This window comes from Atta colombica, unplaced genomic scaffold, assembly GCF_001594045.1.
Source record: "Atta colombica isolate Treedump-2 unplaced genomic scaffold, Acol1.0 scaffold102, whole genome shotgun sequence".
Classification (NCBI taxonomy): domain Eukaryota; kingdom Metazoa; phylum Arthropoda; class Insecta; order Hymenoptera; family Formicidae; genus Atta; species Atta colombica.
In genome coordinates this window covers 384,812-410,604 of record NW_017259187.1, presented here as the reverse complement: position 1 = coordinate 410,604, position 25,793 = coordinate 384,812, and the positions used below count along the sequence as shown (strand labels likewise).

At 35.9% G+C, this 25,793-nt stretch overlaps 1 protein-coding gene across 4 annotated transcripts; it reads right to left on the bottom strand.

Annotated features, from left to right (window-relative positions):
- Window positions 1-192: 192 nt before the first annotated feature.
- On the bottom strand, window positions 193-23,932 carry LOC108687636. 4 transcript variants are annotated; one of them, XM_018193544.1, is made up of 20 exons: window positions 23,861-23,932; window positions 21,087-21,176; window positions 20,445-20,846; window positions 19,060-19,251; window positions 18,438-18,662; window positions 17,812-18,275; window positions 15,998-17,280; window positions 14,627-14,895; window positions 14,409-14,504; window positions 14,050-14,214; window positions 13,312-13,671; window positions 13,042-13,225; window positions 10,707-12,379; window positions 5,148-5,345; window positions 4,617-4,895; window positions 4,417-4,506; window positions 4,179-4,335; window positions 3,162-3,492; window positions 2,013-2,181; window positions 193-814 (listed from the first exon to the last, which is right to left on the bottom strand). In XM_018193544.1, the coding sequence occupies exons 1-20, from the start codon at window positions 23,864-23,866 to the stop codon at window positions 785-787; spliced, it is 6,663 nt and encodes a 2,220-aa protein (XP_018049033.1). In that variant the 5' UTR covers window positions 23,867-23,932; the 3' UTR covers window positions 193-784. The 4 variants fall into 4 exon arrangements, with proteins under 4 accessions (XP_018049033.1, XP_018049013.1, XP_018049023.1 ...); XM_018193524.1 differs by lacking the exon at window positions 2,013-2,181 and adding an exon at window positions 2,248-2,416 and having other exon boundaries at window positions 6,357-12,379; window positions 14,050-14,196; XM_018193534.1 differs by lacking the exon at window positions 2,013-2,181 and adding an exon at window positions 2,248-2,416 and having other exon boundaries at window positions 6,357-12,379; window positions 19,060-19,200.
- Window positions 23,933-25,793: the final 1,861 nt, after the last annotated feature.

Here is a 25,793-nt window from a genome sequence, read left to right as displayed (position 1 = left end):
AAGTATCTGAATTTAACTATTAGAAATATAATTAAAATTTTGAATTTAGAGCTATATCTTTAAAATATTAGCATATGGAAGTGGATATAAGGGGGTATTCTTCTTCTAAAACACATTTTACATTATTAATATAATTTTTATGAGGCTTTTCCAAGTTGCTAAGCTAATTTTATTCTCTAATTTAAAGATGACTAGTGTTCACAACTCAAAATATAAAGCTTTATTATAAATATTTTATTATAATAAAAATATTTTTAAGATTTAAATAACGATTGTAAATATAATTCTTACTAATTATGATTAGAAAGAAATCATGAATGTTTTTAAACTAAATTGTCTATTTCTTGAAAAACAATAATATAAAGCAGAAATAAATACGTATTTTCAAACAATTATACAATATATAACTCCCATTAACAATTATTTTATCTATCAAGAAGTAAAGAAACGTTGATTGTATCATTTCACATCTTCAGTTAACAAGTAGTAGAATACATAGAGAATACTATTTCTTCTCGCTGAATGTTTGCGAATGAGACGTTGAATTAACATATAAATCACACCACATCGAAAGGTAAACAAGTTTATAACTAAGTGACGTTCGTATTGCACTACTCCTGCTCCTACATTATTTTCCTACATTATTTTCGCTGTAGTCCTACATTATTTTCACTTTGTGGTCTTGTGGTCCATGCAAATAAAATAAATACACTATACAATATACGATTTGTCACTTATGGCTCCGGATACGCGCGTCCGTTTTTTTTTTCGAGATTCTCCGCAGTCACTCCAATGGAATCTCCTGCTTTACGACCTGCAACATCGGAGGATACTTTATGCACGGCGAAGTTGTAGAATTTTAATGTATTCCCGCAGCACATACTTCGCTCGTATCTTATTTACTTCGATATCCGCATAAAAAAGACAACTCACATAGGATAGGGAAATCGTTATTTACGCAGTGGGAAGCTGCGAATGGCCGCGCGGATCCACAATATTGGACATTAAATTTTTATTTCGCTTTAAATAGCGCATATAGGCAGCATATCCAATAGAATTCTTTTAATTTTTAGAATGAGAATTATTATCAAAAATTGACAAATGAATGAAATGTATTAGCTTTATCCATACATTTAAATAATTTCGAATTCATAATGTATACTTTATCAAATATCGTATTTTATCAAATTATTATGGAATATTTTTATGTAGAACTATGTAAAATGTAATTTAACTGTTTATGCGATTCATTAGGACATTATTTTGAAATTCCGCCTAAAAAAGTAATTGATATTACGAATTTAAATATCTAACGTTAAAATAAGATTTCATTAAAACATTTCTTCAACTATATAATTATCTATTATTTTATAATTTCTCTTTAATTATACAATAATCCATTATTTTATTTTATAATTATCTCTAATTATCTCTAGCTTCTATATATATTTGTGCTCGATGTCGAATTAATTAATTAAATTCCGAATATAAAACATCTGCTGTAATGCATTTTAATTCCTATTATTAATTATATTTTTCTTTAATTTCTTAATTTCAACAGACTAAAATAAAATTTTATTCTACAAAAGAACAAAATAGAAAAGAATTTTTTTTTTTAAATATAGAGAACAATTTTACACAATATATAGATTATAAATTGAATTTCATTTAGAATATATATTTAGAATATATATTCTCGTTGATTCTTCTGTTCATTTATCCTTCATAGTGCACTCGGAAAGAATTATAATATCGCAAAACATCAGCAATACAAGATACGTTCGATAGCGGTTTGCGGCGACTTATTCACTTTTACGATTTTGTCGAATTCACTTTACGAATGTCTCGTGCACGCAGGAATTCTACTTTCATGCAACTGCTATGTTAATTCGGTCAGTAGGTCTCAGCAGGAGGTGCGAGGAGGAACCGAAAGAACTGAAGGAACAGACTGGCAACAGCAGCGGAGGAGGAAAAGGAGGATCAAGAAGACACAGAGGAATCGTGTTAGTCACCTGAATGCAAGCCTCGAGGTAATCCCGCTCGGACATTTCCTGGTCCTTCGCAGGGGGAACTTTTCCCCGTCGGCGCAACTCTTGCTTGGCGTCGTTCAAGTCAAAGATTGCCACGGGATCCAGCCTGCCCTTGAGCACCAGGCCCGCCAAGTATTCAATGTAGTGCTGCCTGCGGGGGAAAAGTACCCAAGATTTTAGTCAGGCCCACGATATGCGGTTCCCCGCCTATGTTTACCTTAACCAGATCGTTCCTGTAATACTCCGGGTCGCGCCCGTACCAGTTCGCGGGCAGTTTCAGCCCGGCGCGTCGCACGCACATTTCGAGATCGTCCATGTTTAGCAAGGGCAGCGGTTCCAGCTGCGTCAAACGGATCTTTCGAACTAGATACTCGACGTAATGAATCCTGAGAGATACATGGAGGATCTCGTTATAACGATCGACTGGGAGGAGAAATAAGAAAATGGGATAGGAAAAGATAGTGGCTTCACTGCGAGATCGTTCGAAAAAAATGCCTGGAATCGCCGCAAGATTAGTAGGACCGATAAGTATTCCCAATAATATACTCGTGAATGAGGATGCGTTCAGGAATTCAGAGAACATATGTCTTGTTTTTTGTTGTTCACCAAATTAAACAAAGATAAAATGATACCTGGATGCATCTGAGAAAAATTTCTGAACGCAGCCTGAAATTCTAAAGCTGATTGACGAACGCGTCGCGGATTGTATGTACTATTTGGAATCTTCTCTATCAAGATTCAAGGTTTTGATTTCGAAGAATTACTGAAATAACTTTAATTGTACTACTAGTAAAACTATTTAGATACTAGTAAAACTATTTCTATAAATAATTTTTCAGTTATTTATGAAAGAAAGAAATACATATAATATTATAGTATTTACAATCTTAATTGAATTTTTCTGTCACAACTATTATTAGCAGCCTTTATTATTATTTATAATTTATTATCATTTATAATTGAAATGGATAATGAGTTAAATAAGTAAGTTTTTCAAAACAGATTTCAAAATTTTATCTTTTAGCTTTATAGTCTATCAACTCAAGTTTTAATTTTATAAACATTTATAAAAATTATTATTTATTTAGAAAAATTTGTAGCGAATATCGAGTTTACTGTGATAGAGCTTACCTGCACAAACCAGCGTGACCCTCGACAACATCGAAATTGCATACAGCATCCACGACCCCGGTCGGCGTTTCTTTCTGCAGTTGAACCTTGCATTTGCGTTGTCCGACGGGACCTTCGGTGTCGTAATTGATGCCGTTTTCTCTGAGCAACTGCTGCAACTGCGCCGGCTCCTTATCACGAAGGTAGAAGAGGCAGTTGCGTGGATGGTGGGCGTGCAGGCCCAGTTTAGCGCAATAAGGGCTGACCGCACATTTTGCTCCCATCATGAAAGCCTTGCCGCAACCGCAGCAAAACTCATATTTACACTGGCAGCACGTGAAATGCATGCAACCTATAAAAATTCACGAGCCCTCTTTTTTTTCAGCGAGCTTCGAAAAATGTTCCTGTGATATGCATATCGAATAATTTAGAAAAAATATCTCGCCCCATATTTTAAACTCACCCGAGATCGATAAAAAAAAATAACGTGGTATTAAAATGGCCCGCGTATATTAAGATAATATTTGAAATCAACATTCATTAATTCTTTCATTATCATATTGTTTTTATAAAATAAAAGTAATAATTACTGCGTATTCTGCAATTTTTATAATAATGGTTTTCTTTTAAAAATATTTAATAAAGAAAGAAGAAGTAATTCTTTTTATGCAAGAAATACAAATTAAACAATTAGGACACTTAAACAATTAAAGTCGAGAATTGAATAATAAAATTTCGTAATAAATAAGATTGAATAAATGTAAATTATCTTTGCAGTAAAGTGTAACATTATTATCTCTTCAAAACAGAATAAAAATAATCATTGCGGAATTTTATGTAGTAATGGTTTTCTTTTAGAAATATTTAATGTCAAAGAAAAGTGTTACGAAGCAATTTTTTTGAAAGACGCCAATTAAACTTAAATAATTAAAATTGAGAATTAAGTGATAAAATCTCAAAACAATAAAATTAAATTAATGTAAAATTGTTTTCTTATTATTGTCTTTGCAGTAAAGTGTAATAGTTAATAATTATTACCTCCTCGAGACAGCGAATAACGAAACTTGCATTTAGGACAATCGATGCCATTGTCGGCCAAATGTTTGGCTAAACCTGCGGCTTGATTGTCGGGATCATTCTCGTCCTTCCAAGCGGCAAATTTCTCGCATGAAATTCCTTCATGTTGTTTTTCCCACTAAAGTAGACATGCAAAAATAAATTATTGCCTTCTTGTTTAATATCAACATTATCAAAATCATAAAAGTTTCATACATACTGGTCTTCGGCAAAAAGCACAAGTGACAGATCGACAATCAGGACAAATTAAGCGCTTGTGATCAGGATCGGCGTAAAATCCGCTTGAACACTGGAAAATAATTTTTTTTTATATATTTTAATAATAATTTTATATATTTAATAATTTTTTTTTATATATTTTTTAAATATTGAATTTGAAGATTGTAATTAAATAATTACCTGAATACACCATTTAAAATTTGGATCCTGCATCAGAGTCCGATCTCTGAGTTTTCTCTGAAAGAGCTCATGAATTGGCGGATCCAGCAGGGTCTTCAATTGGATGTCCAAATTGCTGAAATACTCTAGAACTTCGTCTTCACTCGCATCCTTGAGATTAGGTTCCTTACAATATGGACAAACGGCATCTGTAATGTTTCTGTCGCTGATCTGAATAGTGAAGTAATTCTTCGCGCATTCGTTGCAGCAGCGATGTACGCACTTTAGCATGGACACTATCTAAGTGAGAAAAATTTACAAGTAGAGTAAAAAGAAATTAAAAAATGACAATACGCTTTCTTGTTGATATCTCTTGTCTGATTTTTGATTATTTTAATAAAATTTGTAAAATAAGATTTGCAAAGGTGAATAAATATAGATAGAAATTTAAGAACACAAGAAAGTGACATTTCTTTTTTGAAATTAATCAAGAAGTTTTACTTTTCGCATTCTTTAATTTTCCAGATTCCTCGCGATGGACTGAATACTCACTTGACTCATTGCGAAACGACCAGTGCACAGCTCGCATTCCTGCTGCAAGAAGGCTAGCGCGGATTCTATGCTGGAGCATTCTTTCGCGGCCTGGAGTGCTTCGGTGTCCCCGAACTTGAGAGTTAGTAAACTAGCGGCAACCTCGGCCTCATCGTAATTCGCGGCTCGACCCTCTGCCAGGAGACGACGCGCTATTCTCTGCACACGTGATGGACATAAGATTGCTCCGATATCGGCACGTACGTAGTTTCCACATATGGTATAAAAAGGATATTTTAGCTTCGTCTACAAATCTCGACCTAAAGTGAAAAGCTTGAGATCTATCGTTTATCGATATATAAATATGGACCATTTACAAGTCTGTGCATGTAATTAGTACAATATAAGCAGCATTTTGGAAATTATGGAAATTATATTGTGCAATATTGACATTTTCTTCATATCTAAATTCAATAGATGAATTATGAAGAATAAAATGAAGTATTCTGTTGCTTAAATTAAAATTATTTTGAAAATAGGAAGTTCAAAATTTTTGTCATGCAAGAAAAGACCGCACCAACGTCTAAAAACGAGCTCTTTTTCATTTGATAAATATTAGGTGTAGTAAAAAGAAATCCATTATTTTTCCATTCAATTTCATGCAAAAATAATGGATTTCTTTTTACTACACCTAATATAAAAAACATAAGTCTCAACTAAAATATCAACATTTCATCTACTACTAATCTAAAATAAAACGATTAATTGATATATTTATAATAGATGCTTATTCATATATAGAACATCTTAAATATTTTACATTTAAAATATGAAGAATATAATATTAATATATATAAATAATCGAACATAATATTCAATTTCCTAAGTAATCAAATACCATCATATTTTAGAAGATAAGTAATATTTCCATTCCTTACAGACAATGAATTAGTCACGACACAATACTTACCTTCGCATTAGCTACGTCTCGTTACAGTTAAATGATTAACCCATTAACGCGCGGTTAAAATTGAGAGAACACCTATTTGTGTTCGATCCCCTTTCCCACCCACTTGACATTTCGAGCTGTTTATAGACATTGGCCTGCCAATGATAGAAAAGGCCGGTTCTTGGCGGCTCGAACATTCGCGAGGACTTTTTGGCAACTGACATTTTCTACGAGGGAGAGGGGAGGGTCGTGTATCACTTTGGCAACTCTCGTCTACTGACCTCCCGCTCCGTTTTGGGAGATCCTTGTCTCTTGCACCTGATGTTTTCCCTTTCGGCATTCTCTTCGCCCTCGAACCGACGGATGAAACTGGCTACGAGGGAAAATCGTTTCTTGGGCGGTCGAGCCCGATCCACCCTCTTTAATGTATCATTCTCGATTTTGGTACTCTCTTTACTACCCATGCTCGCCCTTCGACCTACTTTCACGCGTTTATCTCGTGACTCGCGATTCGTGATTTTCAGTGTCTTTATCGCATCGGTCTGCATTGTCGACTGATCCCTTTGCTCGATTTCGCTGGCGACTTCAAGCTTTGTGTCATCCTTTTTCAAGTTATTCGTTTGTGACTGGATATTTTCTTTAGAATTTGTATTCTGCTTGATATTCGCTAAAGATGCTGTCGCCGAATCTATTACAGCAATGTTAGAATCTGCTTTAAGATTCTGAGAAATTTCTAATGTCTTTTCATTAATTTCCGAGTTTATTTCCGACCGAGGTAATTCTACGACCATAGTAATAGTTGGTGTCTTCAACTTATTTTCTTTATCTTTTTGCGTAACCTGAAAATTACTCTCCATTCTGTTTGCAATGATGGCTTCATTGCCATTTATTTCGTTGTGTATTATAACGTCGGTCTCTTTATCAAGCACTTCAACTCGTTGCAAAGTTTCGACTTGTTCATTCATCTCTTCCCTTTCGGACGATAATTCTTCATATACATCTTCCACCGAATCTTCCAATTCACTTGACTTAATCTCCTGTTCATCGACTGAGTCTTTGGATGATGTAGAATCATGATCGTGGCTTTCCGTCTCGTACGAATAAGTGACGGCCTCACTTTCCTCGGATTCGCTTGTGCGTTCTTCTTCAGACTCCGATATTTCAGACCTTATCTCATTTAGCGTTTTCTCCAACAACAACTCCGCGTCCGTGAACTCCTCGACAGAATTGTATTCCGAGTTATGATCAGAAATGTACTTCGCTGTTCCTGTATCTTCATCCTCTTCAGAACACTCGGAATCGGAGCTGAAAGCATCCGAGCTTTCCTCGATTGCGTTTTCGACTTCCAATTGTTTGCCAAGATCCACGGACGGATCGTTATGCGTCGAGTTCGACACTTGTGAATTCTCGTTTAATTCCGATTCTATTGACTTAACTTTCGGAGGTTCTTCGGTTTTTTCATTTTCCACAGTACTTTCTTTAGCATGATTCTCTTTCAAGATTTGCTTTTCTTTCACATTTTCTGTAATTTCTGTAATTTTAATCGCTCTATCATTAGATTGAATTTGATTTCTCTTCAGTTTGTTAGAATCCTTAGAATCAATTTTCTGTATGGTTGGCAAGTTCGATACATTAGTTTTTTTCGGAATTTTTAAAGATAATTTCGAAATTGCTGGCAACATTATTGGCAATTTAGTTGATGCGCTCTTTAATAAAGACGTGTCATTTAAATTTATTTTAGAAAAGTTTGATGAAGCACTATCTGTTAATTGCGTGATTTTTCGTCGTAGAATGGGTATTTTTGACGGTAAAAACGTTTTAGATTTTAAATTACATTTTTCCATTTTTATTAAAACTTTATCGTCGTTCGAAATTTCAATTTTGTGATTTATCTTCTTTATTGCTCGATTTTCAAAAGTCTTTTTCGCTTTTTTCGAGCCTCCCGGATTTTTATTTTGAATATCTTCAATAATTTTGTTTTTAGGATATTCCGGTGTTCTCTTTTTAAAATTTTCCAATTTATTTCCATTATATTTTTTAACAATAGGTACTTTAGTTTGCGGTTCGAGATTAGTCACGTTATTGACTATCGATATTTTTTCTAAACCGGACATAGAAACCTTTTTATTATCATTTACTTTAATATCTGCCGCAGTTTTTTGCACGCTATTTAATGATTGTTTAACAGTTTTATTTGGTTCTTTTACAACTAATTTATTTTTATTGTCTGTCTTATTGTTCGCGATATACGTGGGCTTTAAGAGTTCTTTAATTCGCGATTTATCGGACTGCATTGCTCGATTCGACTTTTTAGTAATCTCGTTAACCGTTGCTTTCGCTTTTGTGACGGTCGTATTGTACGGACTCGCGCTTTTCCGTGTTAAATTTTTTCTCGGTACGCTTGCTGATTTTTTTACTATCTTAACGGGCGACTTTCTTCGGACGATCTTTTTAAGAGGCGATCTCGATCTACGACTCACGACGGGTTTCGCGATCACGCTTTTACGAGATTGATTTACTTGTTCTGTATTTTTTTCTATCAAACTTTCATTATTCGATAATTTTGATGGCTCAATCTGTTCGTTAGATGCTATGATTGAAATTTCATTTCCGGACGAATCGATATTTTTCGCATTCTCCATTGTATCAACACCTTCGATCTGACCCATTTCGCGTTCAACGATATTTGCGATATTTTTTATCGGCGCACAATCATTTACTGTTGTTACTGGCGATTCCGAGACCTTTATTTCAAAAGTGTCAGGTATTCCGGGCGTCGCGTCGTTGACATTTGCTATAATAGAATCCGAGAAGGAGTCTTCGTTGGCTGTTGAAGCGATATTTCTCCCCTCAATCGGGGTTGTAAAGAATATATTGAAATTTTTAAGCGCATGTAAGATATTTCTTGTCGTTGAATTTGACATTTTTATGTCTTGTCTCTTGTCATTATGAGGTTGAGAAACTTCGTCTCTGAGATGAAGTTCCTCGTCGCGATTTATGGGATGTGAAATACTTTTTTTCGATTCTAAAGAAAGAATATGTTCGACAGATAATCGAGGAGACGTGTTATCTGGTATGTCATTATTATTATTTGATAATTTACTTAATTGATTATGTACATTTTCATCGGGGAGTTTATTACTATTTGCAACAGAGTTGTTATCAATAGATTTGGAAATTTCAGGAATAGACACTGTTTTACTATTCTCTGGAATTTTGATGCCTTTTGAAGTTTTAAGGTCATTAAAACTGTTTGATATTTCAAGATTCGAAATATTTTTAGAGTAAGTATTAACATCAAGATTATTTTTTGATAAAGAGGGTGATATTATTTTTGTATGTGTTATATGATTATGTGGAAGTGTTATTTCTTGATTTTTTGTCGAATTAAATAATTGATCTTGATTTATAATATCCTGTGAATCTGTTAAAGATTGAACATCTGAGGTTTGTTCAATCATTAAATTGTCAGATTTTGCCAAGACAAATGTAATTTCCTTCTCTTGATTATGTAGATTATTTAAATTCATTTCCATGGTGGCATGCGAGTGTATTAATGGTGGTACGGTACTTTCAATAGTTCGCGATTGAGTAATGGATAAATTATTGGTCGTATTTTGCTCAACAGGCACGTTTTCTTTCAACGTAGTTTCATTTTTATCGTCGCTCGCGGGAGTGTGATATGTGACCGAAATTGTCTGTTCTACTTTTTCCGAAACGTGCACCGCATTTTTCGAAACGATCGGCTTTGTATCATTTTTATCATGACGCAATGTCGTTCCTTGATCATCGAATATTTCGACGAGCGGTGATTTAATATCGAGAGAATGATCAGAAGATGAATTTATTTTTGCGAGAGATAAAGTAGATAAAGTTGATGAAGCTGATGTTGAAACATGCGCATGAGATGAATCATTTAATTGTCGCTCGTCTGATTTGTTAATATCCTGTTTATTTGCCATATTAGTCACGTTCATTATTACTTCATGTAAAACAGTCGAATGATCGGTGTTAGAATTATGAACGATCGATTCCTCTGATAAAACATTTATTTCCGTTATTGATTGAACAGCAGATTTAAAATTATTTATAGAAGCTAATGAATTTTTGTCTCGTAACAAGTTATTTTTTAGGAGTGAATCAATGTCCGTATCAACGAGAAGCTTTTCATGAGATGTTTTTTCGGAAGAGCTTTCTGCTTCCTTTGATGACGATGATGTATCAGTCGAGCAATTATCAACAGATGTAAGCTCGAGAGATTTTTGGACGAGAGATTGATCATGCGTTGAAGATATTATTAACGGTTGCACGTGAAAATTCAATAATTCACCTGAATGTATTTCCTCAACTGATCTTGCCTTCGACACGATTTCGTCTCCAACAGATTCTCCTTGATTATTATTTCTTGCAGACATGTCAACTATCTCTAAAGAATTCTTACGTGAATATATTTCTCCGACGACGTCCATTTGTGACGCTTCAGCTATTTCTACATTTGATGTTACCGCCTCGTTCATGACCCGAGATTCTTCAAGAGTGTCTTTGTCCATTACATCCATCGAATCGGAAAACGTCAGATCCGTTGCGATGTTAGTTTGCGAAATGTTAGACTCGTCCGCGTCTGTACCTACCGATCTGACATCCTGATGTTGTTGCTTAATGTCTGGAACGCTCGACCGAGACTTCACCATCCGAGATTCCGAAATCTTAGATCTTGCGATTTCCTTATCGATAATCTTGTTGCTTTTCAATTTTTCGGGACTTTTTTCCAAATCTTTACCTTCTTGACCTTTTTCCGAAAGTGACTGCGATCCAGTTTTATTTTCAAGCACGGCTGCGGAAACGGACTTTTGCTCAGCATCAATTCTTGAAAGAACATCTGTTACCATTGACTTCTGAAGAGTGTTAATGTTCGTCCTGTCAATGATTTCGGCCTCAGTGATTTCGACGTCAATTTCATGGTCATCAATTTTCATGCTGTGTAAAGTATTTAACTGGTTCATAAGTTGCACATCAGAAGTTACGTTGACATCACCTTTCTCGGGTGACAGCATTTGCATCGCTGTTATGAACGGCGTCAAAAATTGTTCCGGCAGTGATTTCACGGCAGACAGCAGAGCTTCCACCGCTACGTTGTGCGGCTCGTTATTCTGCGTGGGGATTTCCTTTATGACACGCTGATCAGATTGCTCCCGTGCGGAAAGATCCCTTTCGGATGCGCTCGCGTGTACTTTCTCCGTCACGTTCGCCGTATCCGCGATTGAGGATTCGTCCCACGATGCATGCTGCGGCAATATATCGGCTCGTTGGGGAACACTCGAATTTGGGAAAGAGATACGAAGTGTTCCGCTCAATTCTACAGACTTCCCAACTTCAACGAGTGATTCGCTGTTCTCCATCGCGGTGCTCTGTCTTGCTATATCAGAAGGTAATTCAGGACCACTCAAAGTTTCCTGGCGCGTAGAAGAGGACTGACCCGGTTCCGTATTATTCGTTGTGTCAAGCGCAGGAGTTCTGTGTGATGAGGATACTTCAACTCCGGCGTTATTTGGTAATAATCTTTCCTGTTCCTCCGGTAAATTCGTAACTTCCATCGCTGCAATTTCATCGATCGATATAGGCGTGTCAGCACGCGTTTCTCTCATCTCTTCGTGCAACCGCGCGGTTTGTTTCACTTCATCGTTCTTCTGACCAACGAATTTTAGCAGATTGGATTTACTAATTTGCACAACACTTTTGTCGGCATCAATCATCGATGATTCTCCAGTTGAATCATCAGCGTTGTCAATTTTTGAGGAGTATTTAAGCGTGTGTGAGGAGTCCATTGTACTCTTCGTGAGATCATCGACTGTGGATGCGGGAATTTCTATAGGCAACGCGGCATCTACTTGGTCCAAGCTTTCTGTTGATTTCGTAGTATTCAACGAGTACTTTAAATCATCCCGCGAATCTACGGTCATCTGTTCTTGCCGCGTGATCGTAAGATTGCTTGGCTCCGCCACGTCGAGTGCTTGTACGGCCCTTGGGACCAGATTTGCATCGATTAGAACAGTGGGCTCATCAGAGTGGTCGTACAGATTATCAGACTTATTATTACCCAATTTATTCGGGGGATCTTTCTCGTGTCGCCAGTTATCTGTCAGTTCTCTGAGGGCTGCCAGTTGCTTTTGAAAGTCGGCTTGCAACGCCACGAAATGATCAACAATTGGTGACATTACCTGCTTCTGCGCTTCCGTATCGGACACATTCGAAACTTGTTCCGTGGAACCAATCCCTGTCCCACCACCGACCGCACCCGCTGCGTCTGCGGCAAAAAGAAAAATCGGCGCATATCGATGATCTTTATTTATTTCTCGAATATTAAGTCCTTATTTTTTTATACATGTGCCGGTAAATAAAATAAACAAATTTAAAATACGAGTACTAGGTCTAGCGATAAATACGAGTAATAGTCTAGCGATAATGCGCTAGATAGTTACATTTGATAAAATAATATTAAGAAGGATTAATTTTATTAGCCCTCAAATGTGAGTCAAAAGACGAGTCGAGCTAAACTTTTATTAATTCTATTTTAATTTTGTTATTTCAATTTCAAGAGAGAGTCTTTATTCTTGTTAATTTAAAATATTTAATCTTTCACTTTTAATTTTCTAAGATTATATATATTTTTCTATTGCATATAAGGAAAATAAGTTCTAATAGTAAGTTCTAATAGTAAATTGTAGTACATCGTAAGCAATATTGATTAGTAAAATTTCATATTTCAGATTGCATATAAAATGGAAAAAATAGACATCAATATATTTTTAAAATCTATAAATATTAAATAATAACAGAATATATAAAAATGATGCTTACTATAAAATAATATTAACATATTTTCTTTTAATATCAAATATTTAAATATTGAAATATTGAAAAATACTATAAATTATCATAATTGACGTATATCAAACATTCACTGACCTTCGTGCGGTGCAGCCTCCTCATTTTCCATCCCGACCGGAGGACCCCAAATCCTCATTAAAAAGGGTTTGAGCTGATTCTTCTGCAGCTCAAGCAGAGTGGTATCTTCGATACCAGCGTTATTATCGAGAGCTCTGATAACGTCTGTGAGCGCAAAATTTCCCTTTGCCATGATCTGTTCGCACTACCAATCGAAAAGATGACAAATTAATGATGATCAAAGTAATCTTATCAAAGATTTTAAATATTTAAATTTTTCCTCGCACGCACTTTCTGCTGCCTGCGTTGAATAGCTATCGCAACTGCATTCCACATGTCGCCCTTGACTAATCGTAGGGCCTCTTTCGCCTCGGCCGGTGAGAGCACACCGATGCTGTTCTGCTTCAATTCTTTGCCCTGCGCGGTCACCAAAACCTGCACAGTCTCTACCAGATGCGGCCACTGCGTCTGAAGCCACTCGATAGGATTCGATGCGCCTTGCGCCAAAGCGACTTGAACGTCATCGGTCATAAATCCTTGCTTCTCGGCTTCCCGTAGGAGCTCCACTATCTCCAATCCTTGACGAGTCAACGTGGAGACTGCTTGACTTGTACTGGAACCTGCTTCCGTGTATCTAGATTGGCTGGGTTCCTGAAACCAGTAAAAGTACATTGCCATCAATAATTACCTCATCAAAAATTGGCAAAAGCATAAGATTGCAGTGAACGATGTTACTTGATATGGAGCTTGTCACAATATAGTGGAGTTCCACCATCTTAGATTATCTTTAATATGCTGTTAAAGTGCGTGTTTAAATTAATATACCAGAAGTAGCAGCTGTAAATGTATTACGCAAATAAGCATAATAAATACATAAAGCGATCTATTAAGCGATTGGAGGATGCTAAAAAAATTAAAATATCATCCTGCCTACGCTCACACCGAGGCTAATTATTGCAACGGTTAGATCGAGAATGACGAAGTGTACAAAGAAAAATTCGTCAGGCTTGAGTTCGTAAGCGAGTTTACCCTGGAACGATAATAAAGGTGGGACGAGTCGATGGAGTTTCTTCTGGTCCGCTCTCTGCTTCGATGATCGATTATCAACTGCTGAAGATACTGTTCCTGCAATGCTCGTGGATACAAATCGGGACTATTTACGAATCCGGCTTGTTCCTGAAACAAATGCTTCATCTTGTTCCTTTATTAGAACGCACAAAGACCGTGATCGATCACGTATGAAGCGGAAGATGCAAAACGTCTTATTTCTTACTAAAAAATATTTTAAAAATATTTCGATGATTTTTTTGAACGTAGAACGTAGTTTTTCCGATTGCTTTTATTTAATATTTAATTATGTTTTAATTTATTCGCAAATTTTCGCTCACCTCACCATCGCTATCATCATAATATGAATAACTCTTTGACGTTGTTGTCGACGCGGATCTTCTGAGAGTCCCTTTTGCAGGGAGATAGTCATAAGTCTAAAATATTTTAATGCAAAATTTATTTTCATCTAATCTTCTGTTTAAGTAATATTTTCGTCCATATTTGTTCGTAGAATATTTCACAAACATAAATAATATCTTACTCAAACAATTCTTACTTGGGTCGAGATGCTCTGCGGTGGAGGAGACGTTCCCGTAGATACCGAATGGCTTTTTAAAAGTTTTCCTCGAAGTTTTTTCTCATCTGACGTATTGTCTGCCTTAGAAGTATTCGCAACCGAAGAAGATGTTAACACCGAGGATGATTCTGAAGACAAATTCCTATCGACTGGCGATGTCGTGTTTACCGCCTCTTTTGCTTGCGAAGCTACAGCTGTGATCGTAGTTTCAGAGTTCTCTACGAGAGAATCATCTGGAGCAATCGCTTCTGAAAATCATAAATTTGCCCCATGATTCAGTGTGATTGTAAATTATTTTACGCTATAAGTTAAATTATATATGTTTATGGAGATATAAATTCGATCAATACTATCGCGTTTCCAATAGGATATTTTTGTGCATCATTTTCAAAGTCAACTCAAAATATATTCATGATATTTTTATCATTTCTACAAACAAAAAGAAAAAATAAAATCGAGAAATAAATAAATATTGCTGGAAAATTTTAGTATATAGATAAGATAAAAATATTGATATTGCTCGTATATATACATGACTTTTTTCTATTAATTAGTTACTCTTAATTAAAAAAAATCTATTAATTTGCCAATCTATTAGGTACCGCCATAAATAAACATATTGTGTATTTAAAACGTATGACATGCTATTTGTAATTATCACAATTAATATTAAGTATTAATATATATTAGTAATATGATAATATATTAATATTTGACAATAAACTAATATGCAAAATCGATTTTGACGGATTTTAAAAGAAATAAATTTTAACAAAACTTTACTGCAGTATAATTTCTTTATAATGAATAAATCTTTTGCCATTGACACATTTTTTAGTGTCGTGGAGCCAAATGCTTTGGCAGTGACTTCCGATCCATCGATGGTCTATCCCGGAGTAAAGGAACATATGCCAAATGCACGCTCGTGCTTGAAACCGCTTGAATGAATAATATAATGCCTCAGACATGAACAAAAGATGGCCGAATTTCAAATACGACTATGCATTTGGTGCCATTGGTAACGTTGTACGAAAAACAGTTTCCATGTCTCTTTATTATTCATCCAAGGGAATACATCGAAGGTGAAGGACGACCAGTTGTACGGCTAAAGACTGCCGCTTTACATAAAAATAAAAAAAGAGAGATAAAAAGAGAGATAAAGAGAGAGAGAGAGAGAGAGAGAGAGAGAGAGAGAGAAAGAGAAAAAAGAAAGAGAGACGTGTACAAATGTAATCCGCATTTCTAGACAGGAATACGCGGGTGGGCATCACATAGAATGGAAGCGTCACGCGTGACGTCACTTGGACAACTTGGTACCGAAGGAAAAGCTGATTTTACGCTTCGGTCTACCTTTATTCTTAACAGATCCGCTGTCGCCGCTCTCTTCGCTGTTGGAGATCTTCTTGGTCTGTTTCTCGGAATCATGATTGGGATCACCGACGTTATTTGATATCTCATTTTTCGGTGCTCGCAGCTCAATCGGCTCGATTACGGGGTCATCGTTCAAGATGTTTGGTGGCAAAGCGCTACTCTTCGTTTTGCAGCAAACCACGCAGACACGATCGTTGATCTTGTTGATGAAGGTGCAATGCTCGCAAGCCCATTCCTCTTTCGGAATTTCCATTACGACTGTCTCATCGGACGCGATTTTCTTCGATGATGCATTTGTACTTCCGACTATGTCTCTCTTTTCTGTCTTTGGTTCCTTCTGAGATTGAGACGTTCGCGTTTGCTGCTGTTTCATCTCAGTATTGTCCTGTCTCTTCTGTTGAGCTTCGGCAGTTCGTATCGAATCCTTCGACTGACAATCTTTATCAATCAATCGCTGACGGTCCGTAATTTGAAGATTATTTATTGTTTCAGATAAGGTTGAATCTTCCTTGTCCCTCCCCTTTCTTATCGGTATTTCTTTAGAAGGCGTTTTTCTGACACTTTGATTGTCGGATTCGAAAAAAGATTTTCCGGAACTTCGTTTATTAGAAGTTTGGTCTAAATCAAAATCCTTTTGCCGGAATGACTCTCTTTTCGTGACGAGTTCATGCTCTCGTAAGATATCACGCCTTTGTTGCTCTTTTCTTGTTAAATGTGATTCAATCTCATCCTTATTCGCGCAATCCGAGTGTCCTCCTTGAGAAGATAGTTTTTCCAGAAGATGCGTTCTTTCTCTAAGTGTTGTTTTCGGAGAGGCTACTTCCCGAGAAGGCATCTTCTTAATCTGACCATCGCTGTCAAAGGACGATCTACGAGAATCGCGATGAGAAGATCGTTCCAGATCATCCAACATTATGTCCCTTCGAAGGGATGACGCCCTTTTCAAAGCGTTCTCCACCCTCTCGAAATGATCGTCAGATGAGCTCGTAACTCGGTTCGGCATATTAACTTTTCGATCAGAGGACTCGTCGTCGGTACTTCGCCTTCGGCGATCGCGATAAGTTCCATTCTGAACGCGATCCAGTCGAGGATCCATCTTGGAAACAGAACGATCATCGTGATCGTAACATCGTCCAGAAGAGATAGTGTTGCTCTTTTGAAATTCATCATAGCTTCTCGAGGATGTCGAATGTCGTTTACTGGATGGACTTTCAGACCATTGGTCTTCGGTATTCATAACTTTCTCCTCGGTCATTAATCTTCTAAAAAATCAATCATTAAATCGCGAATGAAATGTACGTATTTAAATACTGACAAAATTAAATTTATATTTCATAAAAATTAAAATTCTATAAAATTATTCCCAGAAAAAATAGATTGATACTCGTACATTCTTATATTTAAAATCATCTCAAATATAGTTTTAAGATGTCATAAATTAATTACAGAATCGTCTATTAGCGTCGTTTTAAAATATTAAGATGATTTTGTAATAAAAACCGATTATAATATACATTATAGTTAACTATTAAGTTTTAAAATATTATCAAAACAAATAATGATAAAATATTATCAAAATGATTACAATGATCGAATATAATTAGAAATTAATATGTTTATATAGTATATATATTTATTCACAAAATTGTGTAAAAAAAATGTTTCCTAAATTTCGATTATATTTACAAAGCTAATTTTTATAATATTGATTTAAACATCCAAAATTTTAAATTATTGAGAAAAATTATTTTCATCTATTATAGAATTTTCTATTATAGAATTTTCCCACTTACTCTCGCCGACCTCTAGACACGAGACTTCTAGTATCTTCGTCATGATAACTTCGTTGTCGTATACTTCTGGGAACGCTGCCGCGTCTACTTCTGGATCCACGGGAAAGTCTATCGTCTATATCAGACTCATCGGAGTTCTCAGAACTCGCATCCGATGGTGACCCGGGCGACCTCCTCGATCGCGATCTTGAAGCATAAGACTTCCTGGATTTCAGACTAGGAGATGGAGACGCTGGTCTCGATCTTCTAGACTTAACGCTTCTGACTGGACTGTGCCCTCTAGAAAGAGATCCCGGATAATGCGAAGATAGCATTTGTGTTGACGGATAGCCCATGGGATATCCCCACATGCTTGGATGATGCAGACTCAGATTGGAACCTCCCATCGATACATCCCAGGAGTTAACCGATGGATACCACATCATCGGCATGCCGCCGGGTCCGAGATGTGCCATTGATTGGGCCTGAAATAATTTTATCTATCACGAATCTTCCTGCAGGCATCAGATTTTTAGTTTAATTGTCTTTTTTAACATTTAGAAGATAAATGAAAACTAAAAATCTAATAATAGTCAGATTAATAATGAAATAGATTTGATATTTGTTTAAGAACATATTCAAAATACCTGATGCATTCCTGAATTCCACATATGAGCAGCGGTCAAGTCGCAAACGCTAGCTGATTGTATTATAGTTCTAGGTGGTGGCGGAGGCGGAAGTGGCGGTGCCGGTTTTGGACTGCCTACGCTGAGTGGTCTTCCGTTTAAAGTGTCCCTCGTATCAGCGGATGGGTGTCGTCGCCTATTCGCATCTTGAGCCCTCATCACCTCTTGGTATTTTCTGTATCTCTCCTAAAAATTCATAATTCCAGTTTTTTATTTCAGTTTTTAAAATAAAGAATAAAGTTATCAAAAATTCAACAAATAGACTCATCACAATGATAAAATAGTAGCAAAAAAATATGTCAATCTTGTCAGAAATAAAAATGAATTTCACGAATACATAATTTATTTTAATGAACAAAAGTAAGTCAACTTCAAAATTTAAATAATTAAATTTATAAATACTTAGTATTTTGTCTGGTCCACTTAATAAAATGTAATAAAAGATTATAGTTTTTGAGAGCTTCTTTATTTATTTTAATATATTTCATAATCTTAGATATCTCTCAGAGTCAATTCAGTTAAAATATAGCCATTTGATCTTTAATAAATAATTTTGTGTATTTGATATTATAACTAGTCTTACCTGTAGAGTAGTCATTTTATCTGTTCCTGATATTGAAGCGTCGTTGGAAGATGTGTTTAAAGTATTCGTAGATTTTGACACTCTCGCGTTCAAGTCCAACGATGGTTTTGCATTGGAAAAATTGCGCTTCAAGCTTCCCACCTTGTCGAGCAAAGAAAGTTGCGCAGATCCTTTAATTAGCGCTGATTTAGCCTAATTGTAAGCGCGAAATTTTAAAACTTAATTACATATTAGATGTAAGGAGAAAACAACTCGGAATATGTTGTCGAGAATTGTTGATGTTCGTTTGTAAAACTGTATTAATATTGTTATTGAAAAAAAAGTTTAAATAATCATGATTGTGGTGAATATATTAAAGCTCTCCTTAGAAACATTCTTCTAAAAAAATAACATAGATTTGAAAATAAATAAATAAATAAATAAATATGCAGAATGGCTTATTTCAGGATATTAGTCCAAGTATGTCGAGAATATTAAAAACAAAAATCTTAAAAATAATAATATGTCATTAAAAAAATTATCTGTGTCACTCTGAGTGTGTGGTAGATTCAAACAACTGGATGAATAGTCCTATGCTGAAAAAAAGGCGGAGTACACCGAGTGTAAAAATAAGTCATGGTGGTACCTATAACGGTACGGTACGGGATCGCTACGGATGCCGATAGAGAAAATTATAATCGTGTGCGAGAATGATCGTGTTCACCGTGTTCACCGTAGCCTGCCATATTCACCACTCCATAGAGATCATTCGCGGTAAAAACGATTCGATTACACGATACGACAAATGCCCAGCATTACGAAGGCGCCGACGCGCTACGTCATTTCCGCGTCATTACGTCAGCAACAGAACTGGAAGAGAGAACGGGTTCAGTGAATACGGCATCAGTGTCTTGCGGTAACATGGTGTATTAAAAAGCAACGACAATATGTACAATAAAATCTAAACGTTAAATAGAATCTGGATGAACAATATCAACGATCATTTAAAGCTCGCAAGGGCAGTAACATTTAAGAACGCCTCGGTGTGATGTTTCAAGTAAAAGCTACATCGTTTTAATCAACAATGTCGAAAGAGAGTCAGTATTCAGCGATTCGACTTCGTGAGCACTCGACGCGACGGAGACGAGGTCGGATTTGGCGATAAACTGCTCTCGGAGTTAGTCACTGATCCAGTCTTGCACAAACGTCGTTAAGAAATAGACACTTGATCGCGAAAATTCATTGGTCGTACAGTCGCAACCTGATCTCCATCGAGCTCGAGTAATCCCGAAGCGATTCTTGGACGCATAGATGCTGGGGAACATCGAAGACGATCGACGATTGACGTCGGTGCCTGGAAGAAGATTCACAAGCAGTCAGGAGTTTCAGGCCAGGACGCAGCCTACCTGAGAAGTCTTGCGATTCCTCCGCGGTGGTGGCACTGGTGGAGGATTCAACAGGTTCTCCCCCTTCGGTGGGAGTGGCGGTTTGCTTCTGCTTGCGTTGGCGGTTAGGATCCTTCTACGGACGTGGCCCTTCCGCTTCGGATGCTTGTGGTTCATGTCGTCGCAGGCCTCGCAGAAGTTCTCGTTGCACGTGTCGCAACGGGCGAACACGTTCTCGGTGCCGCACAGGGCGCACTTACCAGCATTCGATTGGGGCATCGAGGGTTTCTGGGCTTGCGGTCGGGTCGGAAACTCGATGATCTCGTAGTCGGGGTCTCCACAATCCCCGGAGAGCGACGGTGGCGGGATTTTTGGAGGCGTCGGGGGCCGACGATGTTGCTGCTCTGCTTGCTGCTGCTGCGCCTTTTTTATCGAAGAAATATATTCACTTTCGAGATCAATATTATGCGTGTATCGATATATAAACAGATTAATGGTACTCTCTGAAACTTTTAGAGTAAGATATCAAAAACTTTAGAGAATAAGATTAAATAAAATATATTATAAAATTAATTAATTATTTTGACAAATATATATAAATATCTTTTCATTTTCTATAAGAGGTATAAAATTAAGAATTAAAATTAAAGAAAAGAAACTTACCATAACCCAATGAGGCATGGATCTTGCCATTCGCAACTTGGTGGATGGATTCGATATGGCCATTGGTCGCCATTTTTCAGCTCCCGGGTTCTATGCAATAACAATGGAATGTTATTATTTTCCTTTTTAAAAATCATAATGATTTGTTTCAGAAACACGTAAGAGGCATTGGTGCATCTCTGTCATGCTTATTATTCAAATGTTGCACTTATAACGACCTTTGACATGAAATTCTATTTAGAATTGTAAAATTGTTTTATATATAAGATATATGTGTGTGTGTGTGTGTGTGTGTGTGTGTGTGTGTGTGTGTGTGTGTGTGTGTGTGTGCGCGTGCGCGCGCATGTGTGTATTATATAATAAAATTATAATTACAGTTAAGTTAGATAAAAAGTTACATCTAGCAGTGGTAATCATATTCAGCGCGGAAACAACAACGCTTCGTTAAACCGAAGTATCAAAAGTCTAAGCAATTTCAAAGAGCTGGCAGTTTCCAACTGCCATAACTTGTGCCAAGTGTGAATTGATGTCATCGCACCTTGGTTTTGCGAGTTCGAAGCCTAAATAATTTCAACGTCGTATAATCGAGATTGTACAAGTGGGCATCGCCGCGGGAAAGCGTGACGTCAGAACGATGCTCCACCGCCGGAAGCTGGACTGTCCGGATCTATTTTTGCGGTCGAGAAAAAGCGTGTTCCGCGTCTAGAAATAAAGTCGAGCCGCGTGCCGCGTGACATTTTTTGGCGCGGGTGACGACGATAATATTTTTCTTCCTATGTGAAATATCGAATGTAATTGAATTTAATTTAATGAAGATATTTTAGATCACAGCTTTAGATGAAGAACGTAATTGATGAAAGAGCGAATGACCTAAATAAATCGGAAATATCTGATATATCAAGAAATTCCTGACATATCTTGTTTATCTATTATTACAGATCACTAGTTCTCTGTCCACTCGCCTTATCCTATCCTTTTATTGGATCGCAGTAGCTTGTCGATTAATTGAAGATATCCGTATGACGTTAACGAGACAGCGGAAATAAACGTAGCCGCAGAGTGAAAAGCTTTCGTTCGAGAGCCGCGACGAAACGAGAATTAGTTTCTTGAATTAGATTTGATCGTATCTTTAGAACGTTCACTTTTCTGTTCTTCTTGTAGCAAGAACTTTTTTCTATTTTTGTTTCTATTTTATACAAGAAAATCCGCAATAAAACCATGAAAATATATACAGAAATTATAATTTATAATTTTCTCATTATGGTAACATCAGAGTATCGAAAGAGAATTTATTTAATGACAATTTATTTAATGAAATTAAATTATACGCAGCATGTATTATTTATTCAATTTATTTATTGTTAAATCTTTTTTTTTTACTCTTATCTAAGTTTCATCTCAAAACGTGACAGGCTAAAAGAAAGAACCCGAAATGTAAATCGAGCGTAAAACTATTTCTCGTAGAGATTGCATACGACTGTGCAAGCTGGAAATCATCCAACTTCTAGTTTATCCGGGAGAATTTCTGTTCGCGAACTTCTTTCACGCGTAGACATGTCGCGCATTTTATTCATGTTTGGAGTTTAGATGGCTTAGTTGCTAGACCATCAGATGCAATTTTAAGATCCGATTATGCTTTCGTTGCACTTCCAGCAACGATGCGCGATATTGTATAATTACAGAATAATTAGACAATGGTTAGCGAGAGACGCAATCCGGAAAGGGATCTCGAACCGGAAGTAACTGTCACAGTGGGAGTATAAAGTTACAAGTTACAGATAACACGCACGCGCTAATTCGCAAGTCTAACTTTCCGCATAGCACTAGTGTGAGAAAGGGAGCCTGCTTTATCTTTCGTTATTCCAATAGTCGCTGGTACCCGCATAGGATGGATAGGTGCCTACGCGAATACGATGCTATGAGACTAGCAAAGCGAAGCAATGATGTGGATTTTAGACCGTACAATAAATAATTATCTCGAGATGCGAATTTTCGTTTTCTCTAATTAAATCGAGACATTTAGCAATTGAAATTTGAAGAATCTCAAATTTAAGAGTCTCTTCTTTGTTCCCATAAAACATTTACGTAAATCTATTGAATATTTATTATATCATAATTAAAAATCGCGCTTAACAACCAAATTTCTAATTATATTTTTGTTTATGTGTCTTTAAGAATAAAATTATTTATACTTTTTAAAAACAAACAAGAATAATATTAATATACTGCCTTTTACGACATGATTGCGTCAAAGATGTTTTCTATTAAATTCTCAAGAGATGTAAAGTAATTTGACTCATCTCTTAAATTAGAAAATGAGCACTATTAAATTGATACTACTATCGACATTGTGCTCTAAGAAACGAAGTTAAATGCACGCGCTGTGTGCACTCCAAGTCGATGCACCATGCTCCGATTTAGACAATCCGTATCCACGACAGTCGTAACGTTATAGATTGATTTTGTGGATCACGTCGATAAAACACTGAAATCTTCGACCAACAATGGTCAATAATTAGCCAACAATGCTATTCTATTAACGGTTTTATTCAGAACATTCATTATTATTATTGAAAAAATCATTCTTGATGCGATTTTACATTTTTTATCATCCAAAATGTGTGAAATTATGTTATGTCCTCAATTATTTTTCCTTTTTTTAAATAAGAGAAGGACAAATGGCGTCAGCCATTGTACTGAATATCGTTACGAAAGTCCAAGAGGCGGAAGATGCACCGGAGGTTGCACTCAATGGAACGAATATCGACACTCACGTTCATGTGGGACACCTCGCCGGGGTTGACTTTTCCGGTTTTTCTCGGGAACTGGTCCACACGATACTGGGCCTTGTCTCTGGTGTCGGCTTGAACGACGCTGCTCGTTCGTGGGCAGTCGTTGCATCGCCGCCGAAATCTATTTCTGTAACGCCGTGTCTGCTGGACCGTTGCCACCGTTCCTCCTTGGTCTCCCCGTTTGCGTAAATATATCGCGATGCTCGCTATGTACGTGCAGCTTAGATGTTAGAACTGGTATCGCTTTAGGAACTACAATTACGTCCATTTTGTTCCGAGCGAAAACAATAGCCATTCTTTTCTTCAGTTCTTCAGATAAATGAATATTTGGATGAAGTATTTACAGCTCTTCTTGGTTTCCAATATCTCAAGTATTAAAATTAGAGAAATTTTTTAAGAATCAATTTTTTAAATAAGAACAATGATAATGTAAGGAAATGTGAGCCAACACAAGATATTCGTGTGTAATAATACATATATTTAAATACGTTTCGATCCTAATATTGAGTCCTCTTCAATATAAAAATGTTGATAGCCATCTATAGAAATAAAAAAATAATGTTTAAATTTTTAATATATTTCCTTACATTATTATTTGTTTTAAGTTTATCTATATATTGTTTTTTAAATAAAGTTATTATCTCAAAAATAAAAAAGAATTTTATCAGAAGAAAATAAAATTTATAGATAGCTATATTTATATATAGCTATATCTATCTCGCATCAGATAATGGCTATTCTCTTTTTGAATGGACGTTCGATATGAAATATTTGTATACGCTCTAAAAAATTTTGAGAGTGAACTGTTTAAATTTTAAAGAGTGAAATCTTACTTTTCAAGATTGAAATTTGAATTACTCTTTTTTAAGATTGATTCAATTTTCTCTTTAAAATGAGAGATCCACTTTAAAAACCATATAGAGAGCAGTTTCTTTTCATTCTTAATATTTTTATAGTATAAGTTCGTTTATATCTCCATTTATAAGAACAAGTTTATATTCAGTATTAATAGAAAACAAAGAGTTAGTGAATCTCTATTATCCGAACCATACGATCAGAACTGTCTTGTCTGACATGTTCGTTATAAATGGAGTTCTATTTTATTATATTTTTTATTATTAAAAACCGAGAGAGAGAGAGAAAGAAAGAGAGAGAGAATTAAAAATTCAAAGTTTTAAGATTAACTTTTATAAATAACATTTTTATCTTTGAAAAATTATTTAAAAAACTTTGCTAAAAAAGGAAAAGAGAAAAGAAATTTAAGCTAAGTCTGTCTCGTTTCGAGCAAAAGTAAGTAAGTCGCTCTTTCTTTACTTCTCTAAACAAGCAATATAAAGTGTTTGTAGCTCTATTCTTGATTTCCAATCCTACATATTTCAGGCAGAAATTAACATTAAAAATAAGCTTCCTTAAGAATAAGATTAAAGTTATTTTAAAAATTAAAGAAGTAGAAAGAAAGAAACTTGCTGATGTGTAACATCAAGAAATCTGTAATTATGTTAATCGCGTGGAATATATTAATGTGGAATGCTAATGTGACATTAGTCGAAGTTGACCGGTCGCAGTTGACTCATGTTCAATCCGTAAATTTACATGGTAAATTTGTTGGCACACCCTGCTATCGCCATGGACATTTACATTTGACGTGAGATTGTCACTACACAAAAGTAGGTACCTATTATTTGCATATTATATTCTAATAAGATGATAAGATACAATTCCACTGATTCTATTAAGCTACATGATTTCTTAATTGACACTCTGCTTTGTATTGCTATTGCTTATTATCTTTTAGCCTTACGAGGCATGTGCACGGAAATGAGCTCAATGCAATGAAATGTTAGAACTAAATAGAGTATAACTGAACATAAACTTCTGGAAATGGTCAATATGTAATCTGTTGTTGCCATTATTG

Coding starts and splice junctions, on each gene's coding strand:
- LOC108687636 (XM_018193515.1), bottom strand. Junction 19,252..20,444: donor GGAATCGCAAGACTTCTCAG/GTAGGCTGCGTC, acceptor GCTTACAATTAG/GCTAAATCAGCGCTAATTAA. Junction 13,672..14,049: donor ACCTTTATTATCGTTCCAGG/GTAAACTCGCTT, acceptor TACTGGTTTCAG/GAACCCAGCCAATCTAGATA.